This window comes from Heterocephalus glaber, unplaced genomic scaffold, assembly GCF_053883595.1.
Source record: "Heterocephalus glaber isolate CG9 unplaced genomic scaffold, H.glaber_assembly_v1.0 deba00001593, whole genome shotgun sequence".
NCBI classification, from domain to species: Eukaryota; Metazoa; Chordata; class Mammalia; order Rodentia; family Bathyergidae; genus Heterocephalus; species Heterocephalus glaber.
In genome coordinates, this window is record NW_028258368.1 from 8642077 (window position 1) to 8654604 (window position 12528).

At 33.5% G+C, this 12528-nt stretch overlaps 1 protein-coding gene across 3 annotated transcripts in view; it reads right to left on the bottom strand.

Annotated features, from left to right (window-relative positions):
• Stxbp5 (syntaxin binding protein 5) overlaps nt 1-12528 on the bottom strand; it is a 180299-nt gene that overhangs the window by 102597 nt on the left and 65174 nt on the right. For all 3 annotated transcript variants that reach the window (XM_021238005.2, XM_004856906.4, XM_004856907.4), the window contains exon 8: nt 5417-5540. In XM_021238005.2, coding sequence (XP_021093664.1) covers nt 5417-5540 — 124 coding nt within the window. The remainder of the gene's footprint in view (nt 1-5416; nt 5541-12528) is intronic.

Here is a 12528-nt window from a genome sequence, read left to right on the forward strand (position 1 = left end):
CTTTCAAATATATAAAGTGGAAAAATGTTTAAATTATATAAAGCCTGAGGTATAGCTTAATTTTTATGCTTTAGGTGAATTTTAAAAAGTAGTTAAATAGAATTATTGGTGTGTTTCTTCCTTATTGTATAGGCTTTTATGTATGTGCATTTTGATACTATTTTTTTCTTGTGACCCTTAATAGAATAAAATTTCCACAATCTTGGTTTACTCTTTAAAAGTGGATTGACTATACTGATAAACAAGCTCTAGAAACTAAAATTTAACATATCACTTCCTGTTGTGGACACCTATTGATTTTGACTGCCTAACATCTCCATTTCCTTAGAAAATTACCGTATTCTGGTGAAAGAAACAGAAAGTCTGACTCTGCAACACACCATTCCCACTCCAGGGCTGTGGGAGACATCCTGTGGGCCCCTGACCTATCAAATCACATAACCAGAATGACTGCTTCAGGATACAAATATGAGACAATCCAGGACTATCAAAGTTATTCCCTCCTAAATAATGAAAGTCAGAGGAGAGGAGAAGCACAGTGTACCCCAGACAAAAATACAGAATCTACAGACAACTGAAATAATTTTGCAGAGTCAGTATATGGAGCCAAATTCCACTTAATTTCCACATAGGCACAAAACTTTACACCTTAAAAGTCATCTCATTCAATCCTTCCATTTTCCAAATAAATTAAGTTCCAGAGAATAAAAATTATATAAAATATTCACATATAATGAAGTTGGAATCAGATTTGACTATCAAGTTAGAAAATGTTTTTGGATATTCATAAAAACTAGATAAAGAGACTATAACTTTGTGTTTGTTTTAGGTAGTCAAAAATCATGTTGTTTCTTGTATCGAAGAAAAATATTCAACTTTAATTCAGTATTTCCAAAACTTCTTTACCATGATATACTTCTTAAACCAAACAACCCATCATCAACAATAAAAATAGTATTTGTAAAATATATTTTGGGGAACACTATTCTAATCTATCCTGAGAACTAAGTAACAATTTCCAGATCTGTGTTTACTAGAATCACTTACTTACACAACAAGGTCAAGGACTTCCACTTCCATACTGTTTATTTGATCCACAACCTAGAATAGTATCTATCACACAGTAGAACCAATAAATATTTGCTGAATGAATAAATACAGTCCCCACAACAAGAGCTACATGAAGAGACTAGATTAAATTGTTTTTATTTATATTTATAGATGAGAATGATGAGGCTTAGAAATGTTAACTAACTTTGCAAAGATTACACAGCCAGAAACTATGGAACTAAAACTTAAACACAAGTCTTCAGGTTCCTCAATGTTTATTCCTTCAATGTATAAAAATATATTTAGCTTTGCAATGAACTCAGTTGTCAACATATATTTGCTCTGGTAGGTTACCTACCACCAGCAGTAAGCTAAGAAGTAAGTAATAAACATATAACTCTTTGAAAGGATTCATGTTTTATAAGTATGAATTATTACATGATACAGGATTGAAAAATAGTCAATGTTTACATCTTAAAAATGTTTTACAGGGGTTGGGGGTTTAGTTCAGTGGTTCTGCCACCTGCCTCACAAGTGGAAGGACCCGAGTTCGATCCCCGGAACCAAAAAAAAAAAAAAAAAAAAAATGTTTTACAGTAAAACACATTGCCTTAATCCCTCTCAAGATACTCCCCCTCACTTCAAACACACTTATGCCACAATTCTTACTACTTTCAGAAGCAGTTCTGCAAGCCCTCTTTCATGATTGTCTTTAGTTGTATTGTCCTGACTGACTTAATGTTCTGAATTGATTCAAAAGGTTTACCTTTCATGGTTCTTTGACCTTGAGAAAGAGCCAGAAATCCCACAATGCCAGATCCAATGAATAAGGTGGATGAAGACACTTCATAATGTTATTAACAGCACACATTTCCAATGGATGGAACTTGTCGGCAGCAGTCACCTTATTTTTTATATCTCACAGACATAAAAAAAGGACTTCCAGAACTGTTACAGAAAGTGGCAAGACCAATGGTGTGTGTTTCAATTGAGGATGAGTAATATGAGCAAGACTAATGACAATGTATGCTTTACTACAGTTAATTTTTAAAAATTTAAACTTTTTATTTAAATAAAATTAATAAAATTTTGACCATCTACATTTAGATGATTACATTGTGCAAAAAAAGCCATCGTACTTTTTAACACCTATCACAGAAAAAAATGTATTTGATTTACATTTTGTTTGGGTTCTAATTTTGAGAAAACTCAGTAGGTAAATCAAATATTCTTTGTCTTACTGATTTACAAACAACTTTAGTTAGTGGGTCTTTTCCATTAAGACACTACAAACATTTTAGAAACTGACTTATACCACTTTCTAAATTCTGCTCTCAAAGACCTAAGTTTATAGCTTAGTAGTGTAAAAAAGAACCAAGATTAAATAGAAAACCACCCTTTGGCAGTATCACAGTAATAATTCAGCCAAGAAACATCAATAGATGCTAAAACTAGAGGGTGAAAGTCTGATGAGGAACAATATCCAAATAGTATCAAAGAAATACCTTCAAATCAAAATAATTATAATACAAATGAAAATACTTATTAATTTTAAAGGGGAAAAAACAATTTTGTAACAGAGACATAGCATACACAACTTTAATCAAAGGGTAAGAGTACATACATTAAAAAATAAGGTCTACTTGAGAAGATGTAAAAAGAATATATCAATCTTTCTGGGACATGCCTGATGAAAAAAGTATAACCTGAATCTAATCATGAAGAAATGTCCAAGAATACTGAGGCACACTGTACAAAGTAAGTAACATATAGGTTTTATAATTTATCCAATATGAAAGTCAAGAAAAGGCTCGGGAACTGTTCCAGTTTTAAGGATTATAAAAGAAATACCACATCTAATTAACAAATAAGATTCATGATAAAAAGCAAAGTTTAGTAGTACAGGAAAACTATCTCATTTATAGAAGAAAATACATAAAAAGTGTGTGTATGTGTGTGTGTGTGTGTGCGTGTGTGTGTGCGCGCGCGTGTGTGTGTACACAATGGAATACCCGGGAGAGATTGGGCACAATGTTAACATCTCACTGTCAAATGGTTACAAAGCAAAAATACCCTTGGTACTATTCCTTTTGTTCTGCTTGGTTTTGCAACACTGAGGATTGAACCTAGGTCCTTGAAAATGCTAGCCAAGCATTTTAACACTGAAATACATTCCTAATCCTGTACTATTCTTTTTTTGGGGGGGGGGGGGTACCGGGGATCGAACCCGGGTCCTTGCACTTGCAAGGCAGGCAGTGGAACCACTGAGCTAAATCCCCAGCCCCCTGTACTATTCTTTTTTAAAAAGGTAAAAAAGAAAAGCTTCAAAACATGAAATCAATATATATTTCTATCATCTGTGATATTCATGTGGGTTTGAGACAAAAGATTTTTGAACTAACTACCTTTTATTGCTGCTTTTTTAGTTTTCTGGATGAATAAGTTCCAAAAGGGTTGGGAGATTCTAATATTTATGAGAATTTTCAGGAATATCACAATGACAGACCTAGGCAGTATGGAAGAAGAAAAATATAGGAGGAGTAGGGGAAAAGAAAGAAGGGAATGGAATTAATATGAGAAAATGAAAAAATGGAAACAAAGTCTTTGTAAATAGGGAGGGATGGAGGGGTTGAAGGAGGGGTAGGCAAATGGGGGAAAAAATAAGAACCAAGAGAGAATATGTAAAGGTGCAAATTTCCAATGATGAATGTCATTATATTGTATACCTAAAATGTACCTATAAAATTAATATAAAATAAATAAAAGAATAAAAATAAAAGAAAAACTGGAACCTGGGGCCAGGGATTTAGCTCAGTGGTTCCACTGCCTGCTTTGCAAGCGCAAGGTCCTGAGTTTGATCCCCCAGTATAAATAAATAAATAAATAGATAGATAAATAAATAACTAGAACATACTATCATAAGGAATAGCCTCTAGATTTACTCTTAAGTAGGTCTGTAGCAAATTGAAAGAAAGTGCTTCTCTAAAAGATGACTGTTATCGACAAAGCAGCAGCAAAGTGCATCCTTGCATGTGGTGTGAAGAACTGTTACTCTTCAGAGAAAATGAACAAGCCTAAAATCCTGTATTACCACAGATAGATAAAACTAGATTTTTATTGTTTCTTTAATTTCCATGATGCAATAATTCAGAATGTATTATTTAAAGTGGATATTCATATTTTAAATCAAACAATGAAATATTAGCATTAGGTTACAAAAATTCTCTGTAGAAGAGTTTCTTTAACATGATTGTCTAAACTTCTCAGGAAAGACTCTCTTGGGTTGGGAAAAGGGGTATGGAAAAATGCAGATTAATAAAGAAATACAGATTCCAAAATAAAAAGAAGGGCTTCTTTACTTGATTTCAATAAATATCCCAATAAAAATTTCTTACAGGTTTTTAAACTACTTCTTGTGCAGAAACAAGTTTAAACAGTAGGCGTAAAATTGGTACCCCTAGGAAAATCTACTTGTAAAATTGGCTTCTGGTTGATGTATGGGAACTTGGCTCTTGAGATAAATCCCATCGTTCTATGACTGAAAGACTGGCTCACTGTGCCTAAACTGTTTCTACAAAGAATGTAATTTATGCTGAACTCCTCTTTCCTTCTGAGTGGAATTTTGGTACATTTTAATCCAGAGGATGCCTATATGACTGTCCTCAATAAATATCTTGGACGTCTATGTTCAGGTAAGCTTCTCTGATAGATAATATTTCACAAGTGTGGTAAAACAACTCACTGGTAGAGGAATGAAGCATGTCCCATGGAACTCCATGGGGGAGGACTCCTTGAGCCCGACTTTCTCCAGACTTCAACCCATATGCCTTTTCCCTCCACCAATTTTGCTGGAGGTCCTTTGCAGTAATAAATCACAGCAGTGAATATCACCATATGCTGAGTCCCATGAGTCTTCCTAGTGAGTCATCAAATATAGGATGACGCTGGGGACTCCCAATACAATTCAATATAAAATTACTTCCTACAGAGGTCCAAGTGTTTCAAGTACACTGCTACATACATGTTAACAACTTGCAAGTAATAGCTTTAAGATGACAAAAGCTGTATCACTCACAAAACTATTTGCTTTTGGACCAGTGAAATTATATTCAACGATAATACAACATTCATTACATTAAATGCACATAATACTCATTCATTAAAATCATACAAACAGGGCCAGGGATTTAGCTCAGTGGTTCCGTGGCCTGCCTTGTAAGTACAAGGTCCTGAGTTCAATCCCCAGTACCAAAAACAAACAAACAACAACAACAAAAAAACCCAAACAAATTCAAATCCAAACTCAAATGAAACAGTCTACTATCCATCAAAATTTAGGTAGTGTATAAAATCAAAGTATTCTTACCATGTGGTGTGATTGTCTGTACAGGTTTTGCAGGGGACCTCACATTCCATATGGTCAAGGTGCCATCTGAATGACTGCATATAAACTGTTTTCCTTCATGATGCCAAGCAACAGAGTGAATAGCCTACAGAAGAAAGGCAAGGAATTCCATTATCAAACTATGAATAAACTATTATTCTGCAACTTTAACTTCAAGTTTTTAAAAGTGCTTTCCAAGATGAATAGGTTTAAACTTTATATTCCCATAAAAATTTAGCCCTGTGGCAATTCAGATTTTATTTCATATTGACACTATTTAATTACTTTTTATTATTTTGTCCTTAGAGCCAGCGTAAGGATGATGACAATGACTTATGCACTACTGACAAGTTAAGGAACACAAAATGTATCTTAATAGTTTTTTCAAATAAATCCTAGTTAAACATAAATTGCCAAGTTACTACAACCAATATTTTCCCATTGAAAAAATTAGCTGCATTGACAGTTTGGACCAAATTTTTTAAATTAAATTAAGAACCAAAGAAACAAAATATAGATTTGGAATATAGACATGTTCCCTATCTCTCAGTGATTATTAGGCTAGCTTTTTTTTTTTTTTTTTCAGTACTGGGGATCGAACTCAGGACCTTGTGCTAAGAAGGCAGGCGCGGTGCCACTGAGCTAAATCCCCAGCACCTATTAGGGTAGCTTTTAATCTGAGAAAACCTTCTCCTAATGAGAATATTTTATACTTCTGAGTCACTTAAAAAAAACTTACCAGCTTAAAAAAACATTTTTATATAATGGAAAAATTTTTGCACTAATATTTATTATTTTTTTGTTTATAAATTAAAAACAAAATTGCTCCATTAGATTCCTTTTGAATTACTTGAAGTTGGTATGTTTTGTCATTTTTAATGGCCAACAGACTTTAAAAGCTGCCCAACTGAAATGTCAAACTGCAGAGTGTAGTGTAAAAACCATGCATCTGAAACTCAGAGTTCAGTATATACAAATTCAACATTTTCTATCATCTCATTAAAAGTCCAACTTATAAACTTAAGTTAAATAGTATAAAATATTTTTCTGCTAAAGACCAGAAGGAAATATTTAAATGATGACAAATACAGAGAATTAACTGTATTTCTAAGTACCAACAGTTAATATAATTTTTGAATCAAAGTAACTAAATTCTAAGTAAAATTCTAAAATAATAATAAACTAATTCCAAGATATATGTATGATACCCCCAAAAATTAAATCTTAAAATAAGCAATCTCTTCATAAGGTCTTTACAATGAAATTATTTCCACAAAATATGAGTAGTGCTGAGAAACTATAAATTATAATAAATTTCTTGAATATTTTTATAAAATTAATAAGAAATACAAGAGGCCTATAGTGCCACCTGGAACCTATAAAACATTCTAGTATTATTATATATAAATGTATACTATATACGTAATTATGTATAAATACAGAACTAATATTCTATTGATGAGGAAAACATATATCTCTGATTAAAGGTACCTTTTATATTTAAGATAATAAAAAAGAAAATAAATATGGACACGTACCACACACACTTTTTTACTGCCAGTTATACAATTATCTAAACACAAACCCAATGTGACATTTAATTTTAATAATCTCACTAATACTAAGCATTTATGTACATATAAGTATTTCATATAAAAAGTTTATGTGTACAATATCTAATATATAAATTATACATGTATAAAACATATAATTTAGACTTTTTCTTTAGTCTTCCTGAGAAAATAAAGTAGAAATTTAGATAAACAAAGTAGAAACAGTAAATTTCACAAATTAATTCTGCAATATGCTCAGAATAAGATACAAAATTAGTCAAAAGCAAACCTGAATAATTCAAGTAAGAAGATACGACACATAAAACAGGAAATACAAATTGGGGTTAAGGAATTTTGAGTGTAGGTTGTTTTCAAGAAGATACAAAATTTCCAGGAGACTAGGATATTACATAATATAAATAGTTAGAGATGAGTCAGAGAAATACATGGAAGAGATAAAGGGCAAGATGAATGGGAAACAGAAAAACAACATAGGAAGTGGGAGATAAACAACGGTCATAAAAGAACAAGATGAATTCTGTGTATAGCAAGCACAAGGACCGGAGTTCGATTGCCGGTACCAAAAAAAAAAAAAAGCTATTGGCACAACCCACAGAAGAACTATATACATAATTCTAAAACTTCTTTAAAAAATATAATGTTTTTCTAACAACTAAAAAAGCTCATGCAAGAGATAATGGGTTAAAAGTATGACATTAGTATTTTCATTCTTGGTAAAATTAAAAAGCAAAAGGATTGCCTACTATGTTTTTTGTTTTTTGTATTTTGTTCTGGAGATAAGATCTCGCCATGTAGTCCAGGCTGGCCTTCTCAAACTTGTGATGATTCTCCTTCCTCAGCCTCCCAAGTACTGGGATTATAGATGTGCACCACCACACCCGGCTATATTTTTAAAGAGGAGTAACTACCAGGCTTTGCCAAAAGTAGCACATATGTTTTGTGACACTGTTTCAAAGAAGAGGGAATTTTGAGGTGAAACTTTCTAGAAATAAAGATCAAGATTACCAAATTTTACAATCACTAATTCAAAATAGGAGGGAAATGAAAATTGAATACAGTCTCAACCTACTATTTTGTGTGCTTATCCGTATTATTAGAATGACTTCACAGTAAAAGCTGTCCATAAATCCTAATCTCGCTACTTACATTATATAGTGATTACCACTTTAGTGTATATATACACTATAAACTATTCTCCTACAAAATAAAATTTACTCCTCTATTCAATAGTATGTTTCCAAAGTAATTATCTATTATTGCTTCAATCTTTAGACAAATATTAAACAAGGCTGAAAGAAAATTTATAATAGACTTTTTTTGTAGTAATATTAAAGACTGAAGCCACTACCTTTGCACTGAACTAGTATGTCCAACCCTTTTCATTTTGAGACACAGGGTTATGATAAGGTACCAAGTTGCCCAGGCTGGGATTAAATTTGTAATACTCCTGCATCAGCTTCACAAACAGCTGGGATTAAAGGCATGCATTAACTACGCAGTTAATAACAGACTTTAATATTAAATTGTAATATTTGCAAATACATGTAAAGGAAATACTAAAAGTACTATTTTTATTTTATTATTCTTATGCAACTCAAACAAAGTAAATGTTTGGAGCTATGAATGAATCAGTTCTGCATATATAGATAACACATTAAGTTGTGCTTCTGCCTTAGTCGTATAACTTGTGATCTTTTCAATATTCCCTTATACAAGGGAGACAACGGTAATAGTGTATTACTTAAATAAGGAAATTACTGAATCATACAATTAGTAAGGTAGTTGAAAAAATATTACAATTGGACATTAAGTGGTGTATAGATTTTCCATATATACATAGAAATATATATTGCAATATACATAAATACATATGAAAAAAATATAAATATATATGGAAATATATATAATATATATAATGACTTTAAACAGGTATAAATAGAATACATTCCCCTTTCCATTAAAAATAAAACCCACAGAGAACTTTCTTCAAAATTTAAAAATGTGACCACAATCATCACTCTTTTAATTTTTTCTTTAGTGGGAAGACAGAGTGAGAAAAAGAGAAAAATTAGCAGAAAATTACTTGCCACTCTAATTATGGAAAACACCTTAAAGAAAAAAGTATTTCCAGTAGTATCTATAGTTTAAAAATTTCTTTCAAAGCAGTTATTAATTCCAGTGCTGAGTTCCAAACATTATCTCAATATTCTTTTGAAAAAGGTTCCTGAGACACATCACACCCTTCCTCGCACACAAGCAAGCAGCCCCTCGCTCAACAGTGGCCTGACACAAGGACAAGATCATCCACCAACTTCAAGCCGGCTCTAAATTTTGCTTCCTCATGGCAGAGGGCAGCAGAGCTCCGCGAGGACTAACCAACACACCTGATCCTGGACAAGGACAATGCCCAAAGAGAAAACAACCAGACTCCAAGACTGTTGAAATTTAAGTCCAACAGTCCAGCTGAACCCTTTCCCTGCAGCCTGCATCCAGCAGAAACCTGAGGGCTGATTACATTTTCTTTCTACCAATGGCAGCAAAGACATGCATTGGCTTGGACAATAACCACAGTTCAGGATGAATGGACAGAGGGTCCTCTGACGGAGGGAGGGCATCTCAAAAGGCCATAAGCTCTAAAAGTAGGTAGAGAATGCAGATCTTGGAAAGAAACCACTCATTCCAAACATAGGAATCTTTTGTTCCCACAGTCTTTACTTAATTTTTAAAAATTTTTTATTATTTTTATCTTTCCATGCTTTTTTTCTCCCTTTTTTCCTCCTTTGCTTTCATTTATCTCCTTTTCTCTTTTCTTCTTCCTTATCTTTTATTTTCTGCATTTCATTCTGTTTATCTTTTTTTCTTCTTTTTTTTTGCTTGTTCTTTCCCATTACCCACATTTTGGAAATTTTCTGCAATGATTTCAGGGAACACACTTTTTATGCTATTAGCATGTACTTCTACACCCCTCTTTGGAGTCAATGATTCTTAAATTTATTCTTTAGAGATGTCTGGGAGCTCTAGGATAATATGTATGTATGTATGTATGTATGTATGTATGTACGTTTGTATGTATGTTATGTTTTGGGGATTGAACCTGGGCTTTTATGCTGAGCTACATCCTCAGCCCCCTTTTTTGTTTTTTCCTTAATTTTAAAGTTGCTAAGGCAGGGCTAGAACTTGTAATCCTCCTCTTTCAGCCTCCTAAAGTGTTAAGATTATAAACTGGACAATTTTTTAAATGTTTACTGTTGTGTTTTTATTACTACTAAGTTCTAAAATGTCTATTTTGTCTTCAAATCTTGATAATTCTTCTTCTGATTTACCTTGCCTACTGCTGAGACTTACAACTGAGTTTTGAATTCGAATTAATCTCTTCAGGGAAATGGTCTTTCATCTTCTCTTAATTCAGTGATCACTTTAGTAACTGATTCATTCAGATATTTGTTTCTTCTTTAACCTCATTTTACCTATCAGTTTTTAAAGTTCTTTCTTTGGAATTTCATTCACTACAGTATTTATGAGCTCAGCTTTTTGGAGAGTTACGAGTTTTTGAAGGTCTCCAGTTGCCTTGTTTTCTCATGATTCTTGTGTTTTTGTGTTGAAGTTTACCGATCGGTTGCGATAGAAATATCTCCACACTTTTGTGTGGAGATATCTTCAATTAACAGCCTTATCCCTGTGATGTGAGCTTTGCTTTGGGTTTGCTCAAGCATGAAAGCAGCCACTCAACCATTCAAAGTACTAGGTTCAATCTCCAGCACAGCACTGTAGGAACAACTACTAGCAATATCAACATCTAAAGAAACAACCATATATTAACATATAATTTAAAACTTGTTTAAAAAGTTCTTGACTATTTCAAGAGAAAGAGGGGTTTCAATGATAATAATTACATAACAAGAAAGAAGGGGGAAAAGAAAGATTTGAGAAGTCATGTAAGGTCAAGAAAAGATGACTAGAGAAGACAATATAAATGCAAAGTGAGAGAATGTACAGAAGACTGATCCAATTAAGAAACAAGCAGAAACAAGTCCCAAGAAACTACCCTAGGTGGGAAACAATATGAAAAACAAGGTAAGACACTACAGATGCAAAAGCAATAATTAATTCTGATACATAGTTACATATACACACAGACACACAAAGGGGAAAAAAATAGACCTTAATGATATTATTTATATACAAGGAGGGAGAAGGGAGATTTCAGAAGGCATGAAAGTGCAAAGAAAGGAAGCAAGAAGAGATGTGGTGCGAATACACATGGAGTGAGAAAAGACACATGAAGATTGAATCCAATTAATTAATGAAGTAACTGAAACAAGTTTACCAAACCCAATGAAACAATCTTTGTTGTGAGAGAACATATGAAACAACACAGTGAGACACTATGGAGACAAAATAAGTAGCAATTGTAAACTCACACATGCATACACATATGCCCTTCCTCTTCCTCACACATACAAAAAGAAGCAACAACAAAAATGAAACACCAACAAAAGAAAAGGGGAAACAAAAGTAAGGTCTGTGGTATTTATACTGTAGTGTAATCCAATCAATTCTTGGATTCTTGGATGCTTCCTGATAAAATGTGGGTGGGAAAATCTTTATTCTATGTTTTAGTCTGGAGTTTGCTTCTGCTTCCGTTCACAAAGGAGAGGGCCTTTTGACCTGGCAGATGGCTGAGCTCTACCTCATTGTAGATGTGGATGACTACTCAGGTCTGCTAGTGGTGGGACTGGCTCAAACCTACCAATTTAGTCTCTTCCATACCTAGGAAAGAGTGCACTGGAAAATCCAGACCAAATCTGTACTTCAGTGATCTGTGGGAAAGTCAGAAGCTCCATAAATTTCCAGGCTGTCTTTAGGAGATGCAGCTGGCCAGATCTGTGTGCTGCTGCATTTACTCTAACTGCCTCTGAACAGATATGAAAGCGATAGGCACACAGGGTCTGTCTTTACACTACCTCATGTGCTCAGCCTTCTACTGGTCTTAGCAGTGGTGCCCAGACTCATGCAGTCTCTCACCACAAAACTCCATGTAGCTGAACTTGTTGCCACCCGCTATTTTCAAACTGCCACTGTTTTACATTACCCATCTTCATCACAAGATTCTTCCAGTCAGAGTTTGTCCTCCAGCAAGCCAGGGGCTGTGGATTTTTTTACCTAATCTCATGATTTTAGTTTTATCATGTCACAGCCACTTTTTTCTGGAACCAAGCTGTCAGGGTGGACATTTACTTCCTCTTTGAGTTATAGAAAACGTGGGGATATTCTGAGCCTGTGTTTTGGATTTGTATTGTAGGTTGATTTGCATGCAGGCTGCTTCCACCCTATCATCTTCTGACTATGCTAGGGTTTGTTTCTGAAGATCTATATTTTGCTGGATATAAAATTCTAAACTGATAATTTCTTTCTTTCAATACTGCTTAAGATGTAGTTCTATTGTGTTCTGGAAAGGATTGTTCCTATGGAAAAAAATTTGCTACTATTTTTAACTTTGATTCTCTGTATATAATGCCT